Here is a 23043-nt window from a genome sequence, read left to right on the forward strand (position 1 = left end):
GTTACAATAATCTCCAAGTCCTTATTCATGTTAGAAACCTGACTAATGTTTTTTAAAAGACATAAGATGTATTGCATTGTAGAGTACCATGGGTCATATCCTGATTATAATCTATATATAATAGAAATTGCTGAAGTAACAGTGATCTTGGAACCAGCAATCATAGGTTACCTATGATTATCATGATATTTTGTTTCTTTTTTCATTACACTCTCATTTACACTTTTACAGCATTTTTATTAATCTATACTTTCTTTTATATATATATTATGGTATAGATAGATTTTATCTATATTAACTAGATAGTATTTTATCCAGTACTTGTTCTTTTCTCTAATATCCAATATTCTAATATTTAAGAGCACTGACAGCAAAGACAACTGGAGAATCAAAGGGAAAAACAAAACAAAGGACCAGGTGATTAACAGCTTATACAAACATACCAGGACTGTTAGAAACAAATTACATGAGACAGATGATGCCACATTAGCAGGGAATTATGATGTTACTGGAAATGTGGCTAACTGAAATCGATGGAGATGAATGTACTGCGGATGAATGTCTACACTGTTCCAGAGAGACATGAAAAGTTATCAATAAACAAAATTCAAGTTAGAGGAATTAAGGGTCTTTGAGTCTAAATCAAACTCTTTAAAACACTTTCCAAAGGCATGGTTTTAGGAGTTTAATCACATAAGAACGGTTACAAGTGAGTCACTCAGCTCATCTAGCCCATTGGGTAGCTTATTCATTCAAGGGCTTCATCCAGTCATTTTTCAAAGAAAGCCAGGGAATCAGCTTAAATGGTATTCCATTTAATTACACTGTACAATTAAACACTGTATAATGAAATTAAGATTTTCTATTCAAAATTAGAAGTAGTTGTTATGGGCGACTTCAACTTTTCCCACATTTATTGGGAAGAAGCTATATGTCTGTCATCAGCAGAAAAGGAAATAGTTAAAGACTGCTTTTTAATCCAGTCTATCAGACTACCTGCAAGAAGAAACGCTTGTATAGATTTAGTCTTTTAAAGCAATCAAGACATAGTGAGGCAAACAAAGATAAAAGAACCATTAGGGATTTTATGTATACTCTGAAATACAGTATATCTTGAAACTGTGCTGGTTTAGTCCAAATCAGAAATGCATAGTTTCCAGAAATCTGACTTTTAAGGAGAAAGAAATAGCTTTTTTTAATGAATAAAATAAGTATGGATTCAGTGGAAGTAAGGATTGCGGTAGATTCTGCTTGAAACACAGACTAAATGTATCAAAATTAAAATCTAAAATACGGCACAGAAAATGGTTCAACAAATCAATTTGGAAAAATACGAGGGAGATGAAAGCATTTTATAAAATGACTGAAAAACAAGTGAATCAAAAAAGTGTGGTGAATTGCAAGAGCGGATAAAAATGATAGTAGAAAGGACAAGAAAGAAATGGGAAGTATGAAGACAAAACTCCATAAGAGGAGAGTCATAATTGAAATAAGCAGCTATAGAAAGGTTACAGAAACAATTATTAGAACTAATTCAGAGGATCATCATTGACTATACAGTATAGTCAAGATGGAATGTGAAACATTCTGTTTCATCAGCTTGTTAGAATTCTTTGAATAAGCAACAACACTAATGGATACACACAGTGTTTATGATGTGCTCTGTGTAGATTTTCAGAAGACTTTGGATAACATTTCAACAATCATTTTCAAACTGTACACAGAAACCCATGTGTTTGGATTGACAATTGGTTAACAAATAGAAAAAACAGAGAACAAATAGAATACACATAAGTTGTGAATACTCAAACTGTGGTGATATAATTAGTGTAATTAAGAGTACCACAGGGATCTGTACGAGGATCACTGCTTTTCCTAGTTTATATTGATGATCTGCATAATGGAATATTTAGTAAACTAGTCAAGTTTACAGGTGAATGGAATTCATAATGATGACAACAGCCGAGTTCAATCAGCTGCCCTAAATCAGAATCATTCTGGTCTTTTCCTTGTATCAGAAATTATAAGTACTTTTTGAAGCCTCTTCTCTCCTTTCAATGTCTTTTGCATCCTTCCTCCAATTCTGCAGCTGCCTCTGGGTCACTCCTCATTCTATACATAGGGGTTCCAGCCTCTCCGTCCTGTGGCCTGCAGGTTGTCCCACAGCCAAGCCGGTTAAGACAATTTTACTATGACTATGAATATTCTGAATACCAAATTGGAAGGATTAGCAAATAGTGTAGGAGCAGCAAATTTGAATGAGTACAGGGTTTTGCATGCAGATTGTCACGATATTAGTTCCCCCTCCTTAAGGGTGCTCCAACCCTATCACTCAAGACTTTATTCCATGCACCTGCGCCCTGTTCCCTGCCCACCTTAAAAGCCAGGCGCTGACGCTCTTCCGGGCTCTGCTCTGATTTCCATATCGTGCGAGTCCGGGACCAGGAAGCGCCTGGTCCCGTTAAGGTTTTAACCCCTGTTCCTTGTCCCTGTCCGCCGGTTCCGACCCGGTCTTCGTGGTTTTTAATTCTTGTTCTGATGGATCTCCTGGTTTAGGACTTACTCGTGTGTTTTGGATTTTCCCTAAGGATTACTCTTGGATTGTTCGCCTCGGCCACACCTCCCCCGTGCACCAGCGCACCTTGGACACGCCCCCCTGTCTTCAGCCCCGTTTTCCTGCATGACGTTTCCCCAGTGTTCCCCCACTTCGTCGGATTGTGTCGTCCGCATAGGGTCCGGAAAGAACTGTTCGTTACACAGATAGTAAAAACTTTAGCTGGACAAGAAAAAAACTTATGAAAAAGATTTAGGTGTTTCTGTTGATGTCTTTGCATCTTCTGGACAATGTGGAGAAGCAATCAAAAACACAAAATGTTAGGATATAGAGTTAAAGGCATAGAATTTAACTCAAAGGATGTTATGTTAAAATTGTACAACGTAATATATTAAGATCTGTTTTAGAATATTTTGAACAATTTTGGTCACAGCACTATAGAAGACATTGCAGAATCTGGAATCAATCTGGAAAATGACAACCAGATACATGCTAGGGCTTTTTGGAACAGATTGAAGGAACTGATCTCTTTAGTCTTGAACAGAAGCTACAAAAGGACTTGATACGTGTACTCGCAATAATCAAAGACAATCCTGTGGACTTTTTCAGAATAAACTGAAACACGCATCGCAGAACACAAGTCAAAACTTCATGGAAATTCATTTAAAACAGAGGGCAGGAGGCACCCCTTTACTAAGAACCTTGTGGGAGCTGATTGTCCTTGTCCTGTCTATAACCGTTCCAGCAAATTTCAGAAAATTAAAAAAAATCTCAGCAATTTCAGCAAGTATGTTTTCAGCATAGCTGACATTTTCTTCCTCTTATATTTCTTTCATTTAGTTTTGAGGAATCAGAATTGTTTTTTCCTGTTTATTTCCATTTTTTAAATAACAGTGCCACACAATGGGAGTAAGCATATGGAGCAAGCAATTCAACATAGAGAAAATGGCTGAATTTTTAGTTTAAGCCACCACAATTCCAGATATCAAAGGGCTTCTCGTTCTCTTGACATTGCAGTTTTTCTATGACCTGCTGTGTGAAACCAGAGATTGTACTCCGTGTTTCCCAAAAAGCCCATCTTTCTAATAGCATTACAGGTCATGTTACTGACTAAAGCCAAGAGGCAGAAAGACCTCAATGAAATCATGTTTATTGAACTGTAGGCAACACACAGTGTACAAAATAGTCCTGATAAGGATCATTATTAGATGACAAAGGAGACTTGTAATGGCTTTGATAGCACACAGCACACCAGCTGACACAACTACCACACTCCTTCCTGCAAACCAAATTATTTGTCTCCTGTTAGAGGGATAATAGGTGCTACCATATAATACAACTTACAGAGGTTCTAGAAGCATTTGTATTGGCCCATCAGGTTTAAAACCATTTACGTCTTAGTTCAGCCAGTGTTGGGGCCCTCCTCCTGGATGTGTTTCATTGATGGGATATCAATTCTCTTTTCCATTTGTTTATTTATATGTTACATTGATATTGTAACGCAACGGGGGCTCAGGCGGGCGCCCTTGCCGCATCTGGTCGGCCCAAAGTATAGGTGGCTCGAACCCGGGACTTCCGCGTCTCTCTGCAGCGACCTAGCCCCGTGAGCTAAAGAGAGATCTCTCTACAGCCCAGTAGCTGGGGTCCTGCTATCACAGGGAAGGGCGGTGACGTCACCCGCTCTGGTACGCCGGCTCTTACACACAGTGCTTGTCGGCCGTAAGCGTTACACTCTCCCCCGCTTAAATCGCCGTCCCCGGCGAAGGGCTATCCTATCCCACTTCTGACACCAATGTAACGCAACGGGGGCTCAGGCGGGCGCCCTTGCCGCATCTGGTCGGCCCAAAGTATAGGTGGCTCGAACCCGGGACTTCCGCGTCTCTCTGCACCGACCTAGCCCCGTGAGCTAAAGAGAGATCTCTCTACAGCCCAGTAGCTGGGGTCCTGCTATCACAGGGAAGGGCGGTGACATCACCCGCTCTGGTACGCCGGCTCTTACACACAGTGCTTGTCGGCCGTAAGCGTTACACTCTCCCCCGCTTAAATCGCCGTCCCCGGCGAAGGGCTATCCTATCCCACTCTGACACCAATGTAACGCAACGGGGGCTCAGGCGGGCGCCCTTGCTGCATCTGGTCGGCCCAAAGTATAGGTGGCTCGAACCCGGGACTTCCGCGTCTCTCTGCAGCGACCTAGCCCCGTGAGCCAAAGAGAGATCTCTCCACAGCCCAGTAGCTGTGGTCCTGCTATCACAGGGAAGGGCGGTGACGTCACCCGCTCTGGTACGCCGGCTCTTACACACAGTGCTTGTCGGCCGTAAGCGTTACAATATTATACATTACGTTAGTACTGGAAATGAGCACCAAGTGTACTGACTAAACATTAATGTAAAGTAAAATCAATAGCGATTCATTCAAAGGTTAAATAAATACAAAACAGCAGCAATCCAAGGTACTTTCAGGCCCAATCTTACAATCAATTCTTAGAGGTGCTATCTCTTCAGCAGCCCAGATCCTACCCTGTGTTTTGCTATTCTGACACTTCTGCCCCCTACCTAACCTGGATTCTTCTAACTGCAGACTGCAGACGGATTCTTTTCTGTAGACAGCGAACTCACAAGCCTGTTGAGAACAACAGCCCTTCGCTCAACCCCTGCAACCAAACTCCCTGCTGGCTTCTTCTATTCAGCCTCATCATAGAACGCAGGGAAGTGACTCTCAGCTGTACAGACATGTGCCATCAGCCCCAGTTCTAGGATTTTATCATATCAAGTCACTTACTGTTGCCCATTAAATCAGAATTCTGGAAAATAAAGGGACAAATAAGATACATCGTGTCTTTTTTCTTTTCCACCAAACTAAAATTGCTACCCTTTCTGAAAACTGGAAAAAAATAACCTGCTAATGCTTCAAAAATAAACAGAAAAATTTAAATAGATCACATGAACTCGCAGGTAGTTATTCCAGACCTGAGAAGCTATCTGTGTGGATGTTCTCTCCGTGTTCAAGTGTGTTTTTGGTTGGTGTTCTGGTTTCCGCCCACAGTCCAAACAACGTTTCTAGTTGAAACATTTTGGTAGGTTCATTGGCTTCTAAGTAAATTGGCCCTGGTGTGAGTGTGTGCTTGTCTGTGTTTGTGTGTCCCTTGTGTGGACTGGAGTCCCATCCAGGGTGTATCCTGCCTTGTGCCCATTGCTTACTGAGATAGGCTTCAGCTAACCTGCAAGCCTGTAATCGAATAAGGTGATTAGAAAACGGAGGGGTGGATGTAAACTCATAATTTTGTATCCTGGTGGATTCTAGTGATATTTATTACCTTTTAATAACAACCATAACTTAGTAAAGTTGTCTAAATATTTCATACATTCTGATGAATCCGAAAATCAACAGTCTTGTTCAGGAACATTGATCTATGGCTGTGCACCTTTATACAGCTTGTAACTGCTACACAATCCTTTCAAACAACACGTAAACGCTACACAATTCAACTATTCACTTCCCTTAAACTGTAAAACAATGGGGCTGCAAAGCTGAAATAGAAACATTTGGCTAATAAAGGGTTCTAGGCAGATGATATGAAAAGGCATGGGAAAAAAAAACACTTTATTTGAGCCCTGGCATTCCGGATAAAACATTTTAAAGTCTTTATTTTAGAAGCGTTTATTTCCTTGCTATGACATTTAAATAAAAGGACATAACATTTTCTTATTATATTTTTTCTGAAGAATGGTGTGATCTTCTCGAAAGCCATTACAATGTCCTGTTGTGATAACAAAGAGGTGCCTTTTCACAGACCTCAGGAAATTGGAATGTTGACAATGATGGGCTGAAATGCAATGAGAAACGAACAATGAAAAGCACTTTAAACCACGCGTTATGAAAATGCTTCCATTTATTTTGAATTGCAATGTGTTCTTGTTTTCGGGGATAGATATTAAGCAGATCAAATGGGGACAACGTTTGCAAAACGTCACCACGAAAGTCTGTTATGATATCAACTGTATCTGTGGGGGTTTGGCGCTCTCTTGCGTTTCGATTTAGAATGTAAATTACTTTGAAAGTAGCATGCTAGTCTGCAAATGCCAGCACAATTTTTTGCATTATGGACAAAATGGTTGTTAACAATGTCTTGTGATGTTCGTGTAGAGTGCTGAATGGTAGAAATTGGGGAGGAGGGACATCTTTAAGACAACTGAAACCAGAGGTGGATGTTATTATAAATCTGGGAAGGATATTATGTAAAAAAGAATGAAAAATTATAGTGCTTTCATTGTGTAAATGGCCCAGGGATGTTTCTTTTTAATTTATAGCGCGACCCTTACTCCAAAATAGCCTGTAAGACTACAGTATCCCGCTAATCCCTTGAACAGCTACGGTGTCCAAGGGAACGTTTCCGCAGGTCTTTCCTCCCGGCGGCTGTCAGGGTGTATAACGCTGCCCTAGGCTAGGACTGTTAGCCCTTCGTTTGCTCGTCTATGGACAGCATGTTTACTCCATTGTACTTTTTGGACAATCAGTCTGTATAAACCTATGCACATTTTGCACATATTTTATTGTTTTTACAGTGACTATGATCAGCACATTTTGCACACACCTATGTATTTATTTATTTTTATCTATTTTGTTGTTTTTTTGTTTTATAACTATTCTGATGTCTGTTTTGCTTGTCTTGGGCTGGACTGCTGTAACACATCAATTTCCCTACGGGATTAATACAGTATTATCTATCTAATGTATAAATTAGTCCCTTTAATGTTAAATAGGAGTAATGAGGAGTCATGAATAAAGAGAATTCACGGGTATACTTTCACTATTTTAAGAAAATACATAGTCCTCTAAAAGCCCAGAAAATGATATCATATAGAAATTATGTGCACTGATGTAGAAAGTAGACGGACCTTCTTGTGATTGCTCCTTGTTTTCCATAGAAAGGGGACGTATTATTGTGTTGCACCAGGGGAACATACAGCGGGAGACACAAATTACGAGATGAGATAAGGTAAATTTTATTTGCAGAAAGTACATGAAGATAAATAAAACCTCTCATATTTTAGCTCCGAATCACTCTTTAAGAAAGGTGTAATTTGTATTAATAAGTCTTCGTAAGGAATTATGTGTATTTCTATATACTCGTCTAACCATAAATAAATCAAATGAATAATTTTGTATTGTAAGAAACCGTTCAGCGCAAATATTTGTTTGGATTTTTAATGTCCTTTTCGCATGTTTTATTTTCTCTGTTTTCATCACTGATGGTATTGTTCCAAAGTTTAGGAGGTTAATATTTACGTGATATGTAAAAAATGATCTTGTGATTAGCATTACTCCCTCCACCGAGTATTAATTTAATCCATACTTTTAACATGGCTCTTGTGGTTTCTGAAAATTGTGAAAAGCGTTGCACGTTCCACGTTAATAGGATTTAAAGATGCAACGTTGTTATAAGACAAAAGTTTAAATAACAAAGACGCGAAGGTATTTGTGTAGCTACGGACATGAAACTGGTGCTCAGTTTAACAGGTTGTCGGCGTGCGAGAAAACTTTTTTTTTCGAAAAAGCATCAAATAAACGAACGCCCGCGGCCTGAACGAACTGTTGTGTCCAGTTAAGAAACAAATGCGAAAAGAGCGACGTTATCTGATGTGTTTCTGTGAGCAGTTGTCCTCGCCTTTCACCAGTGTTGTCAGATGAGTTGTGATTATTTTGGGAGGGCGGTTGGGTTTGGACCTATCGGCCCTCTAACATACCATTTGTTACCCAGGATACGGGTCAGAAAACATTTGATCAGTCAAGTGACAAAATTAATGTTTTTTTAATGTGGTAATATTAAATTAGATTAAAATATTTTATTAGCAATAACATGTTGGAAAACGTGATTATTAGAATTAATTCGGAGTTTGTTTATTTGGGGCTTACTAAAGCAATTGCTTTAACAGGGGATCTCTTGACACACAGTGTTGTTCACCCCTGATATAAGGAATGAATTTGTATTTCATTTCTGAGTAATTCTAAAGATCCCATATAAAATTATCACGTGACACAGTATGTGTTCCTGCCTTTTTGTGTGTGTTACAGTAGGCCTTTCCTGGATCATGGATTTGCCAGACATTCTACAGAGCCTTCAAATATGTGGAGGGACAGAGGGAGGGTCCCCCATCTCCTGGGATTGTCCGTCCCTCGCAGTGGTGAAGGTTCTATCCCAGATCAAGGACTTGTTCCAAGCAGAGGCCTCACCCAGAACCAAAGAGGACATCTTAAAGAGCATCCAGCATCTTCTTGCGACTGGGGACAGCCACTGGCTTTTCTCAGACTGCTGCAGCAATGAAGGCACAAGTGTCAGGAGAGTGTACTTAGATCTCACCAGTGCCCTCACTCAGTATGCAGCTCTTCCACCCTGCGAGACTGACAGTGGGGAGCTGCCCATAAGCTCGTATGCCTTGATCCCTCAGAAGGCAGTAAAAGTTAGTGCCGTACTTCTCTCCCTCATCAAGAGGCTGGAGGACAGTAAGGATTTAGTGTCCTGCAGCCGGGCTGCCACCCCAGTGAAATCACTGGCACTCAGACTGATGCCCTCCCTGTTTGTCTTTGCGGTAATACACTCTCAAGATCAGCCATGGACAAGTACCCAGTCCAAGCAAGCCGCTGGCGAACTTTTATCTGCCACTATCCAGGCTGCTGGATGTACATCTGCTGCCGAGTTGCTGTGTGGAAAGTCCAGAGATGATGATTCTGGGATTTTAGGTTCTGTTTTGGAAATGTTGAAGCCAGAACTGAAAAAGTAAGAGCTTACAGTAATGTCTGGTGGTTGTAACGGTAGCCAGTTAGATACAATCGTTTAGAATTAAGTTCCCACCGTACTTGTGAACTTTTTCTTGAACTTGTCCTGAAGATGGAATTAGCTGTGTTTTTAATTTAATTGAAACCTATGAAATACTGAACAGGATGATAGAAGATGGTGACCTCGTGCAAGTATTTAATGGTCTTAATGTAAGATACTGATCATGTATAAACTACTGTATGAATATGAATATGATGTTTCTCTAAGTACTTACATTCCACACACAATTATGACCAGACACTGTATAAAAAGTGTTGAGGACCATGATTTCCCTGCATGAATATTCACTTCCTGTTCTGTGTTTTGTTTATTAAAGATACGTGCCCATAACTCATTGTGCACCATCAAATGTTCACCAAGTTCACAGGAGTCAAGCATCATGAATTTCAGGCTTTTAACCTGGCTTACAAATTGAGGCAGTGGACTTCAGTCCCACCGCCTGCCTTGCTTTTCCGTGGGTCTTGGTTACAGATGTGTTGTGTGCTTTGATTAAGGGACATCTGGATGCGAAACCAGGCCACAAAGCACATCTTTTCCTGGACACTAGCTCAAGTGAGTCGTCCTTGGTTGTCCGAATTCCTGGACCACGTTTTCCCCCCATCTCTGCTCTTCTCGGACGACTACAGAACAGAGAATGAAGTCCTGGGAGTCCACTGCCTACGTCACATCATCCTTAATGTGGTAGGTTTATCTGACTTTTTAAAGGGCTGCCGTAGAATTGGGACCAACATTAATCTTCCAGTTTCCGTCTGAATTGTCATTTACAGTAGCCAACTCTTAAGTTCTGAACTTGGAGCAGTGTTGGCTTTTAAGAGATTAAAAGATGCATCGTCTCAAACTAATGCCTGCTTACTGCTTACTGTGATACATCAGTGCTCTAAATCCAGTTCTCATTGAATGATTCTGCAGTTCCAGATGTAAAACTGTGTTCGGATATCTCTACTTCCCCAACTTGGATTTCACCATACACTGCATCTTGTGGCTTTTGCTCCAGATCAGTGGCATTGCACAGATCAGCTTGTGCCCAGGCTTCTCCCAGCTGCTGTACACAATTGGCTAAGCACCACAGGGGTTAGATTAGGAGTAGGTTATCAGGGTTCTGAGTGCAGGCCAGTGTGGCCTGTAACGTGTTAAAAGAGAGCTGCCATGAAGGTGGGCGGGACAGAGAAATCTGCCTACGCTCCCTCTTTTCCCTGTGTGAAAAACTCACCACGTGCCTATTTCAGCTTGGATGGGTCTAACAAAAATGAGTGGCGATTCCAAATTTATAAGAAGAACGTAGGAGCAATTTAAACCAGTTTTACAGCCTTGCATACAGCAATTTATAGGGAGCTACAGTTGCAATTCTTCAGACCGGTTAATAAATCTTTGTCAGAAAATAAATTCATCGACGGTATAGACAACTTTTACGAACTTCAAATTGAGCACAAAATCGTGAACTTTGTGAATGTGCTGTATGTCACCATGTTGTTGTAAACCCCTGGTTTTGCCACAGGTGAGAAATCTGTTTGTCTGTCTTGAAATCGAGAGCAGTATTTTTATTGGTTAAAAGAGATGTATTCACAAGCCTGCTTCTTTACAATGTGGTTGGGCCACCTCACCTCACTGGAAATTTAAGCTGCAACTACCTGGAAATTGCACTAATTTTGTGATGTAAAGCAGAGGTTTTACACGTTATTGTGTACATTTTACTTTTATTGTGGTTTAAAATGCACTCATCAATGCTGAGTCTTCATAACTCCGAAATATAAAGTTTTTGTAGCAGTTCCCCTTTAACAGCCTGTGTTATCGGTGGTTTCAAATTAGTGCTGGGCGATGTGGCCAAAAATGTGTATATATATATCACAGTAAATTTTAATTTTGGGCGGTAACGATATATATCACAATACAGAATTTTTCACATAATTTCAATAGAACATGCTTTAAAAGCAGTACAAGACTTGGATAGTAAGTTTTTATTGCCTGGAGTTAACTATTAGGCTATTAACTGTTGGTTAGCTACTGTTTTGTTCATTTAGTATTTTTGAAATTTCACATTGAACTGAAGTAGATGACGAACATTTTTATTTTGCAGAACTGAAACAATACAATAAACTTATGAACATGAATTAAATAAGTAAATATGTAATACTTGATTCGGAGTGCATTCTCGTACTTTCCTCATACTCACATACATATTTCGTCTTTAGGTGATATGAGAGGTTGATTGATTTCTTAAAAGACTTATTTCTTCCATTTCAGCCTGCTGCTGATCTACGTCAATACAACAGAGCTGAAGTATTGTACCATGCTCTCTTCAAGCATCTTTACAAGTCTGACCTGCAGCTAATAGAGGTAGGCCTAAGGAGCCAAAGTTTTCTACTAAAACAAAATAAATTAAAATATTTTTTGCAGCTGTCCATCTTTCCATTTATCTTTGGACAATACCCCACTGTAACTGTAATACAAAGCATAATCCTAATGCCACCTCTGAAGTATAGCAGGTGTTTACAGGCCCAAGGCTAGGTGTAATTACAGTAACAAAAATGCTATTGATAGATGCTGACTGCAGAAATCTGGAGAATTCAGAGGTGCCTGGAGAGTTTTTAAGTAAGGACAAATCTGATCTGCAATCTGCAGTTCATCAGAATTAATGGTCTGTTATCCTTCTTTGGTGCCTTATTCCAGGCAGTCCTACCATGCTTGCTAGACCTGCTCTCTGTCCTCGAAAAACCTCCATCTAATATAGATGCCCCCTGGAAATCCAATCGCTATGATGAGGTGCTGAGGCTATTCCTCACACACATGGAGATGGAACACAAGATTGCTCTGCGCCGAGTATATGCAAGGAACCTACCTCTCTTCATCTCTAGGTAGGAAAGTGCTCTGTGACAAAAAAAAATGATGAGAAACCCAACTTTGACTCTTGTTTTATTCAATGTTTGTGACAAAAACACTGAAGGGCAGAGGAGTTTGTTAGCATCTAGTCTGCTGTTTGTTTCTACTAATTCCAGCATTATTGGTTTAAATCAGCTGACAGAATTACAGTGATATCATAGGCTAAGTCATGATTTAATTAGATTCAAATGTGCTGCTGTAAAAGTATTTCTAAATGGGGATTTGCCTTAAAATAATTATCACCAGGCACATGGGAAGGATAAACAGTTACATTGTGATAAAAACTTGATCACCTTTTTCTGTCTCAATGTCTGTGCTAGACTAGGCATTGTGACTGTTCGCCACCTGAAGAGGTTGGAGAGGGTGATTGTGGGATACCTGGAGGTTTATGATGGACCAGAAGAAGAGGCGAGATTGTGTGTCCTGGAAGCCCTTGAAAGAACAATTCAACATGCTTGGCCAAGGTAAGACTTTATGCAACACAGAAATGGAGTGTGTACGGGGTGGTGGCTCTGTGGTTAAAGATCTGTGCCTGTAGCTGGAAGGTTGCCGGTTCGTATCCCGTGGCCGGCAGAGGAATCCTATTCCGTTGGGCCCCTGAGCAAGGCCCTTAACCCCAACTGCTCCAGGGGCTGACCCCAAGCTTCTCTCTCCCTGTCAGCGTCTGTGTCTCATGGAAAGCAACTTAGGGTTTACGAAAAGACAAATTCCTAATACAAGAAATTGTTCATGGCAAATAGAGTGATCTTATATCTTATTACATTAGTTGGTATATAAATCTTTCAATGAGTATCAATCTATGAATGCAGGTCTGTGGCAAAATAATTTTAATTCTCCCTGCAGAATGAAATCCAGGATAAACGTGCTGCTTAAGACCTTGTTGAGGCTCCTCTATGATGTAGCAACAGACCTCAGCCCCACTCCAGCGGCTGTAAGAGAGGAGCTAATGAAGAGAGCCACACGCTGCCTCATTCTCCTGGACCACAGCTGTCAGGGCACACTGAAGGTATGGGGTTACTGTCCCTCTACTAAAAGATTCAGATCCAATACTAGAATCAGAAGGCAAGATCAGTTGTTCACATAAATGGCTCTTGATAGTAACCCCAGGTAACCACAGGTTTGTACAGACCTAATTCAATGAGGAATATTTTGATTGTTTTCTAGAAAAGCATTTATACACTAGGTTTTTTAAAAATGAATTGTGCACAGCAGCAGAATATGCTGTTGCATGCATATTTGCACAGTTACTGCAACAGTGCCTCCTCATCTCCTGCAGGATAGTGGTAACCTGTTCCTGTCCGATTTTCCTTTAGGTCCTCCTTAAAGAGGTTGACGGCAGCTGCACACACATCCGCGTTTTGGAATGCATTGAGCAAGTTCAACAACAGGACACCCCTTTAGTAGCTGCTTACTGGACCTGAATTGAATGTCATTGCAATAGAAATGTGGCAGGTCTGCTGTACTCATTTCATTACACACAAGAGCATCAAAGGCAGAGCGTGAACCCAGTAAAAGTAATTCTGCTCATTTGATGTTAGGATTCCCAACCCCAGACCCATGGGGCAACAGTCCAGCAGATTTTAATTCAGCACTACTCCTAAAGGTCTAGTTGAGTTCTGTCTATAAGAGTGTAACGGACTCTCCAGATTCTTCACTTGCTGATAATTTAAAGAGACCTATAAAATCTGCAGGAATTCAGCTCTCCAGGACAGAGGGATTCCAGATGGATTGTATCCAACCTTTGCAGAGAATCTTCAAAGACATGAGTCGGTTCCCTTAATGGTGGAATTGAATATTGACATAATCAGATGTTGTTGCCATACTCATCCAAGTGTAGATAATGAAGACACTCTCCACAGTCATTTTCTTACATTATGAAACATTCACTTTGCCATCTGTCCATTTAACAAGAGTATTTCTGATTAAGGCACTGGACTTCCAAATCTGCTTTAAGCTGTAAGTCTTGAATGAGACTAAGGTGCTTTTGCCCCTTAGCAAAAGAAGAGAGCTCTTATGCTCTACTAAATATTAACGCTTCAACGCAACGCTAGAAGAGACTTAAATCATTGGAATTCCACCCGAGTTCTTAATTGAGTCTATTTATCTGTTTGTCAAGGTTTTTGCAGTTGGTTCAATTATACCAGCTCAAATCTGGCTTTCAAACCACAGTTGTATCCCTTGCCTTTAAACTCAAGGATGAAGATTGTCCAAGTTATAAAAATTATACAAATTTGACATTTGAAAGGGCTGTTTATTGTTTATAAAAAGTTTACATACCATCTTGTGTTTCACCATATGGGACTCACCTTATTGAGTTTTAACTGATCATGTTTTAAGCCACTGTAATGTTGCTTCCAGCATGGTTAATAAAAATATTGTAAATAATTTGAAATATCTTTTCTTATTTTTGAAGTTTAAAGTGATTTTTGAATTTTACATTTAAATGTTTCATTTATCCATTCTGCATTTTCAAAATGAAAATGAGGAATTATAAAATAAGCCCCCCTTGATGCTTAAAATCAACAAGGCTTTAACACAGTGGTCTCTACTGTGAATGTTATTTGTAGGATGAAATCTGGGTGGTGTGCCTACTCAATGTAATGTAGTGGCCTGTATCAGAACATTCCTGGTCTTTTTTAAAAAAATAATAAAACTAATATAAGAGGAATCCAAGGATTTGATCAAAATTACAGTGGCATGATTATATCCAGTTCATGTAGCTTTTGTTTATTTGGAACTTAAGTAAAAAATCAGCTCTGTATGTTGAGGAAAAATACAACATTACTAGAGGACTGCATTTGTTTTGGAAAGGACAGCCACCTGTTCCCATAATTCTTATTTTAAAATTGCCTCTACACTGAAAGAAATTGACTATAGTTGTTTTTGAAGTTCCAAGAATAGTTACTTTTTTTGAATTTACTAATATTTTAAATGTCTTTTCTAAAGACTGTCGCTCATATTAAATGTTGCACACCAGGCAAGCTTGTGTAAATGTTTTGAAATTAGAATTAAACAGGGGAAAATACCCAAATTCACATATGTCTAAGTGATGTTTTACTTTTAAGATTCTATAAAATTTAGTTTATATACATTAGAAAATGCATGTGTATATATAAACCCAACCCCCAGTAAATGTATATTAATACTGATTTTTTTTTTAAAAAATGTTTTATGAGGATATCCAACATATCGATACAGAGAACAATCAGCCACTTGGCTAATGCAGTCCAGACATTGGAATCTGACTTTAGATGCATGTGCAGAAAAACTAGATTCAAGATTCAAGATTCTGAACACGGAAATATTATGTCAATTTCTTAAGTGATGTAGCACAACACAGGTATCGTTATTTCATGAAAGCACTTCAAAGGTCTTAAAAACATAATGTGCACAAAGAAACCAGCAATGAAGGATTGTGTTGCTCAGAGGAAATTCAGAATTCCTCCATTCTTTCTGGTGACCTGTTGTTGAGTCTGTAGGTTTATGTGGCTTTCTCTTTGGCTGCTGGCTCAGTCTCTTTCTCATACTCTATCTCAACATAGGCCCGTTTCCTTCTGAATGGTCCTTTAAGTGGCATCTTGCCCTTTGACTTCTTACTGGCAGAAGATGTTCCCTCTGCCTCCTCTTCCAGTTCCATCTCGGACTCTTCCTCTTCACTTGACTCCTCTTCCTCCTCCTCCTCACTGCTGCCCTTAAGGTTGTTCATGTCCTGCAAGAGAATGTCAAGTTACTCACAGGTAACCCTGTCCATTCTCTTTATAGTACAATACATAGAGGAGGATCTTGTAAAGTCCCAGGAATAGACTCGCTTATATCAAATCAGTAAATTTTCAATGAAGCAACAAGTTAAACCCAGATTTGTAACCCAAGTCATATTCTTTGTATAGGAGTATTATGTACTCCAGCATTCATTCCCCATTATCAGTGACACATTGCATACAGTCTATGGGAATGGAGCCCTATGAAGCACTCTCATAGTTACGGCGTGTAATTTCAAGAAGGGGATGAAGATGAGCAATCAGGTTTGCAAGGTTCCATCATAATTACTTTCAGTCTGAAGCAGCATGTTGAGGATAACTATTAGCATGCTTAAACATCCTATGAAGACTACAGAACACGTTAAACAATATCAAGAACCGCAGTTTCCAGGACAACACATGCTGTTCACAGACATTACTCTGTTCATCAGCAATCAGGCATCATTTCCTTTGAGGCCCATAGGCAGTAATTTTCATCTGCTCAAGATGATTGCATCTACAAAATAGCAGAAGTAGAGTGCCATCTGGGGACCTACTTAAAGAAGTAAATGGTTTGGATGTTTTTACCTCAAAATCACTCAGGTCACTTTCTTCTACTTCGTCATCTGCCACATATTCTCTCTTGCCAACATCCTGAAAAGAGAAAATTGAGAATCAATTATCCCTGATTCAAGCACTACAGAATACAATAGCGTGTAGTACTTTTAAGACACTGGAGCAAATTGCCCTATGATCTCCGCTGAAGTGAACAAGAGGAATGTGCAGCTCTTCAGTCACAAAAACTTACAGCATAAAGAATCTACCTGCCTCATGCAGAATATATATAATATTTAAGGTAATAAAAGATATGTATACTATGTTTTCCAATTACACAATAAATCCAGATAATTCCTTAATACAAATTCATCTAAAGTACACATCTTTGAACACAATAATGGGGTTAAACTTGTGGTTGTGATCAGCAATAATTAAATCTCTATATAGATTTACAATTTTCAGTTACTGCAAAATGTAGGACGCACATTTACTGTACATTTAATAGACTATAACAGAACAGAATTTAACATATTAAACTGTAAGAGGTTCTTGTTATTCTTTCACTCAATATAGAATACAAGTATCAGTTAAAATTAGGACAGGATGAGAACCCTCACCTTATCATCTTCTTCCTCTTCCTCCTCCTCTCCCTCCGAGGAGTCAGTCTCACTCTCTGCATCCTGTTGCTCAAGGGCTTTATCAAAAGCATGGACTGGGAAATTATAGATATCACCATACTGAAACACAAAAACAGAAGCCCAGTCACACACCCAAGACCGCCAGCACCTAGAGTTAAATATACTGTACAGAACTGTGCTGTAAATATACTGTACTTTCAGCAGCTGCAGATGATGCAGCAGAATTTCTGCTCCTGTTCCGAGTAGCAGAATTACTGTAGCAGTGAATTACTGAGATGCTCAAATACTCATCAACTCAAGTACTCGGGATAAACAGTTAATACAAGAACTCTTAATCGTATAAAGCCTCAGGAACACATTGGTCTTAAGTATAGCGTCTGCAAAAAAAGCCACTTTCTCAGAACGTGAAATAGCAGCTAGTTTATACAGTATACTGATGAACTGTCAAAGCAGAACTATTTCAGTATGAATACTGCAACAAGGCATAAAAGTCAAATAACATCTATATGTGGTATTCCTTTCTTTAATCTGCATTCTTTCTTGTAGTAAAAATGTACTGCAGGTAGAGTGTTTTATCCAATGCCAAATTCAGCTCTACTACAAATTTAACTTAAGTTTAATGCAAGACAAGCAAATGCATTTTTCCTTACTGTTCCTTGTTTCAGTCTTTCCAGTAACTCCTTCTCTATTGCATTATCCAACTGGGCAGCAATAAGGGCTTTCTCCTACAAACACAAATCAGAAAACAAATGAATAAATTCTGGAAAAATTAAATCAGATTTTCAGTACATTGTGTGTCTTCCACGGTCACTTTGTGAGTAATTTACATAGCATCTGTAGAACTGCAATCCCCGATATAAAAATGGTCAACAAAATATCCGTTACCGTCTACTATGACATGTTTTATTCATTTGGAATCACCAAATATTTTTATTGTACAACCTGGCAATTTGGAATTTTTTAGGACAAAAAGGTTCTGGCAGCAACTCCCACATGACTTGCACAGGCCTGGCAAGTCACAGATGTCACCATGTGCCGCCAGAACACTAAGACGGCCCCCCATTTCACTAATCAAAACCCTGGTTTCTTTGCCAATTGTGTGCAACTACATAGAGAATCCTAGTCACAGGCAGCTAATGATACAATCCACTCACACTTGCAAAGTCTCATCTAAGACACTCATAGACTACCTAAGTTAGCTTATTAAAGAAGCTGAAGTCTAGTTCATTTATTCAAAATTACCTCTCTCCTCTTCTCCCTCCTCTCCACTTTTTTGCTGAGTGGAACAAGTTTTCTCCTAAAAAAAGAACAACGCTTATGTTCTGCATCACACAATTTTGCCCATTAACTGCTACCACAAAACATTAGCATTGTCTTGTACCAAAATTATCATGTACAACACTGGACATACATCATACATCTAGAATGTAGTGCATTACTTGATTTCAACCACATCACATTCAATTAGGACAGGAATTTGTCTGTAGAGTTAAATCAAAGTCTATTAGATTTAAAAAAAACTAAAAAAACATACTGCCGTTTGAGGGTGAGTTTGCGGATTCGGATGAGATACTGCGTGATCTTGGTAAAACGCTGTTTACATTTGTGTCGAATGAAACGTGGCCAGTAGATGAGGTTTTCGTCAATCTGTTCCAGCGCCTTCTCGTAATTCTTGCTCAGTTTTACCTGAAAAAAAAAATCAAGCTTTGAACATATAGAAGAACATAACGTATACAGTGCACATACTGTATACAATGTAGTTCAGGTGGGTAGCTGCGTCAGCATGCGTAGGCTGCAAAGGAACAAGTAATAGGTTTATTCCATGCTGAAAAAAAGAAGAAAGAGAACACAACGTTTCGGCAGTGGAGCCTTCTTCAGGTGTCAGGTTCAGTACAATTTATATATTGTACTGTATACAATATATAAAGTATACAGATATAAGCTGTCGTTCTAAATCAGGTTACCACATGACACACCATGCATAACAAATCACATAAATCAAATCAATCATCTATAAAATCACATTAGAAATATAATATGTACACACATGCAGCTACAGAAATAATAGTCTGAATCACAATTCACGTTTGTTTGTTATTTTAAGTACTGGCATATTTAGCTTGCTGTTCCAGCCACTGGATAGTCTACCAACAAGTATTTAAAATCCATATTTTAACCTTCAAGAAACAGCTGGATACGATCACTGGATCAATTATCTACCACGCAGATTAGATGGCCCAAGTGGCCTTCTCTTGTTTGCAACCTTTTTGTGTTATTAAACAGAGCAACCTGACAGAGTGCTTACCTTCTCCCACATTCGAGCCGGGAATGCTGCTCTCTCAATCACCTTCATATAAAGGAAACACTGGCCTGTCATCGGAAAGATCAAACAGACGGACATGAGCGACTACGCAGGACACCACAAACAGAACAGTACTACTGTAATACAGTACAGGAGTCAAGAGTATTCATTAGTCCTTCATTCCTGCAAAGTCATTACATGCCAATTCTTCTTGGAAAAGAAGCTCAACAGAAAAGAGAACACTTTATTTTGAAAAAACATGTGAAGTATACACCCACCAAAACCTATGAGGATAATATAAGCAACAGCTACACCAACAAATACATGAACAACAACCAAAATATATGACACTTCCATACGAAACGCCAATAACAATTTAATGGATGTTCTTTATTACTAGCTTTCTTTAACGATGTTTAATCCAACTAAACTGAAAGCCTCTCTTACAAGGACATACTGACGGTATGGGCCAAATCAGACACAAGCGAGCCTAAGCATGCTTTACACAGACTGTGTGGACACACAAAGTGAGATCTGAACAGCATGTGTCTGATTTTGGGATAGACTTTGCGTTTGAATTAAGCAGTGAAACCAACGTACCCTTTTCTTCCCGGATAGTGGCGTACTGACTGTTTGACAGAGGGCAGGAGGAGCGATTACAGAGGCCTGTGATGTTGTATTCATTTCGGCAAAAATTCTGCGACTTGGTTCTGTACAAAAAGAAAACAAAAACAACCATATAGTGAAGTTACCAAGAAGCCATCCTTCATTTTTATTAAAATAATAAACAATTGATTTCTATTTTTTCTAGATTGTAAAAACATTTATTTAAAGGAGCAGTTTCCAGCTTTGGGAAACCTCTGTATCGTTTGGCAATTTTTCCAGTGCTGTGCTTAAAAATAAATTCCACTAGCCTGCGATTATTTGTGACACTCTATCATTAAATATGCTTTCAGTTCAGAAATTATCCAATCTGATTTGTAACTGATTTCAATCCGTTAACAATTTCTAAGTTTCAGAAATCCCTTCATTTAAGTGTCACCTGAAATGTAATAAACTGGATTTATCAGAAGAAAGAAAAGCAGACACTGTGAGATGTATGGTGAACTATCACTGACTCTGTTCATCATGAATTCATCAATGGATGCTCTTTAATCCAAAATCATGGCGAATAAGTTGATGAAAGACTGCTTGCAATTCTGGACACTTAAGCTGTTCCAACAATACAAATGATAGGTACTTCTGAAACTGAACTGAACTTTAACTTCAAAAAGTCACATTTCTAAACAAGCAAGCAGATCAATTCAAGGCATCAATTAATACTGGCGATTTCGAGCTCAACTAAAAGGAAAACCAGCAGAAGATAATGTAGATATAAAGTATAATCGCCTTAATAAGAATATAGAATAAACGATGCACTTACTTGACTTTGAAGGAACAGAACTGTTTGTTTCCAATAATATCCCAAATTACCTAGAAAGAGAGAAACTTTTAACTCGAATTTAATTTAAACCTCCTAGGTATTCAACTACCTGCATGTAGAATCAAAAGAAAGAGAAAAAACGGATAGTGGGAGTTTCATTCTTCTTGTTAGCGCCGAGACAAAGATTATCTTGAGAACTACACATTTGAAACTGGCGAAATTTAAACGTGGTTCCGCTAGAAACGAACAACCCACCTCGCCACTCAATTGCAAAATGTAAACAGAATTTCTTAAAACTGTTACTTACATCGTCGTGCTGCATTTTACCTCTCGGCGTGAAATGTCAACTTTCAGTGCTGCTGTTTTAATAAAGCGAGTGTGTTAAAACACGAGAATAAGCAGTTTTCTGAAACATGTACACGTGAAATCAGGAAGCAGACATTTTGGAAAGAGTAAGTCTCGCGAGTGCTGGTTTAAAAGATGACGTCGGTGGGACGTCATAGCCTGTGCAGAATTAGTAGGGAAGCTGAAAAGACAGCAAATGGAGACGTTTTTTGGGGTGGGGAGACCCAATAGCACAGATAAATGTAATCTGAATTCACTTACTGCTCCGGAAGCCCTCTAATTCCTACCGTTGTTAGAAAATCACTATTAAATGTATTAAAAGTAACGACACCAATTTATGGATTGTCATATTGCATAAAATAATCCGTTACTCCAACAGGCAAATTTGGCAATCTAGTTTCAGACTCAAAACCTTTTTTAGAAGAGCCTTTACTTAACTGGCTCTGTTCTTTACCTCTCTGCTCCTACTGTATTTAGTACCACTATCTACTGTCTCCTCTGTATTTTCGTCGTGTTTATCTTGTGTATGTTTTGTTTTTATCATCCTGTAAAAGCGCTTTGATGGGCCACCTTTAAAGGCGCTGTAGAAAATAAAGTTTATTGTTATTAGTTCTAAATGGTCGTAAAATAATACACGAGGTCAATTTCCACCGCGTTTAGTGTTACATTATTCCCACTCAAATACTCCCGCTTATTGCAATAATGCACATAGAAACATCATATTAGATACTACCCTAGAGCAAAGTAACTAGCTTGTAAGAAACTACTCAAAACACAGAGCTCTATATAAATTTAATATATTATAGCATAAACCCACAAAAGAGTGAAAGCGACACACTTAAGTTCATTAAACAACGTTCTTAACATTAATGTAACACTTTAAAATGGTTCAGGATCAGATGGGTAATGTGCAAAGCGTAACAAGAAAAAAGGCTGCACATCTCACGCAATGCTAGCGTGATAACCCCATTCATCATTTTCATGAACCAGAAGGATCTAACCACACCTTCCTCAACTAGAACGTCCCTACACAGATCGTTTATCTTCTTCCTATGGTAGGTACGTATGCGTTTCAAAAGGGCTTAATATTTTAAAGAACGGAAAGGGGGTGACGCGACGTAATGTTTATCCTGCGTTTCTTAATTGGAATGTTTCCACCACTTAAATATTTCTTACATTGAACCCCGCTACAACGAATAAGTTAATTTATTCAGAACTGCTGCCTTATGGGAGTGTTTCATTGGCTGATTTACATTCGGAACTTTTGGAAACGTAATGTCTGAAGTTTGGGAATAAATGTGTATGTTGGCCACATAACATGTAATTCTCTTAGTTTTGTTTAGTTAGATGTAGCCAGAGGTAGCATATATTCTGTTTTTCTTACAAGAACTACTGCGTGTTATATTTCAATTGATCGTAGAGAGCTATCGTGTGTTTATAAAGCACACTTGAGAAGCAATTTCTTCCAGTTCGAGAGCTATTTAATTACAGTCAAATTGCTCTGTTGCATGGACAACAGTGTTGTGAAGTGAGTGGGCGTAGGACAAAAACTGTCGAGAATTTCCTTCGTTCTCCATGACAACAGCAGTTAAATCCGTATGATTAAGATGAGTGTTAACATTTGTTAAACCAGGTCTGGAAACTGTTTGTTTTGAGGTAGTTGAACGTTTATTTACAACCCAATAATCACAATGTAAAAAAAAGCTTACAAGTCTACTAATAATTTATCCCATTTGAAGCATGCAAACTTCAATCTACAGCACAAAGAGCCAGA

At 39.0% G+C, this 23043-nt stretch overlaps 2 protein-coding genes and 1 non-coding gene across 4 annotated transcripts; 1 reads left to right on the plus strand and 2 right to left on the minus strand.

Moving 5' to 3' along the window:
- The first annotated feature begins 7468 nt into the window (after window positions 1-7468).
- On the plus strand, window positions 7469-14702 carry tti2 (TELO2 interacting protein 2). Of its 2 annotated transcripts, none has more exons than XM_088624198.1 (9): window positions 7469-7550; window positions 8627-9329; window positions 9884-10070; window positions 11631-11723; window positions 12057-12241; window positions 12587-12730; window positions 13110-13272; window positions 13580-13665; window positions 13824-14702. In XM_088624198.1, the coding sequence occupies exons 2-9, from the start codon at window positions 8644-8646 to the stop codon at window positions 13873-13875; spliced, it is 1596 nt and encodes a 531-aa protein (XP_088480324.1). In that variant the 5' UTR covers window positions 7469-7550; window positions 8627-8643; the 3' UTR covers window positions 13876-14702. The 2 variants fall into 2 exon arrangements, with proteins under 2 accessions (XP_088480324.1, XP_088480326.1); XM_088624200.1 differs by having other exon boundaries at window positions 7480-7550; window positions 8630-9329.
- Window positions 14497-22236, minus strand: mak16 (MAK16 homolog (S. cerevisiae)). Its single transcript, XM_088624201.1, has 10 exons — window positions 21232-22236; window positions 20925-20974; window positions 20102-20211; window positions 19505-19569; window positions 18734-18885; window positions 18442-18496; window positions 17850-17924; window positions 17179-17298; window positions 16592-16657; window positions 14497-15975 (listed from the first exon to the last, which is right to left on the minus strand). Exons 1-10 carry the CDS (start codon window positions 21244-21246, stop codon window positions 15748-15750), a joined length of 936 nt encoding a protein of 311 aa, XP_088480327.1. The 5' UTR covers window positions 21247-22236; the 3' UTR covers window positions 14497-15747.
- LOC148674239 (small nucleolar RNA U13) lies at window positions 22163-22265 on the minus strand. Its single transcript, XR_015935616.1, has one exon. It is a non-coding gene; the product is annotated as a small nucleolar RNA U13 (small nucleolar RNA).
- Window positions 22266-23043: the final 778 nt, after the last annotated feature.

This window comes from Lepisosteus platostomus, chromosome 3 (assembly GCF_059453375.1).
Source record: "Lepisosteus platostomus isolate fLepPlt1 chromosome 3, fLepPlt1.hap1, whole genome shotgun sequence".
Lineage (NCBI taxonomy): Eukaryota > Metazoa > Chordata > Actinopteri > Semionotiformes > Lepisosteidae > Lepisosteus > Lepisosteus platostomus.

Bases quoted from the DNA above. Each gene is read 5' to 3' on its own strand.
- tti2 (XM_088624198.1), top strand. From the start codon at position 8,644: ATGGATTTGCCAGACATTCTACAGAGCCTTCAAATATGTGGAGGGACA. The intron at 9,330-9,883 runs GTAAGAGCTTAC...GCTTTGATTAAG, and splicing joins TTGAAGCCAGAACTGAAAAA to GGACATCTGGATGCGAAACC. The intron at 10,071-11,630 runs GTAGGTTTATCT...CTTCCATTTCAG, and splicing joins GTCACATCATCCTTAATGTG to CCTGCTGCTGATCTACGTCA.
- mak16 (XM_088624201.1), bottom strand. The intron at 18,886-19,504 runs GTAAGCACTCTG...TTTTTTTTTCAG, and splicing joins CGGCTCGAATGTGGGAGAAG to GTAAAACTGAGCAAGAATTA. The intron at 17,299-17,849 runs GTAAGGAAAAAT...TTTGTGTTTCAG, and splicing joins AAAGACTGAAACAAGGAACA to TATGGTGATATCTATAATTT.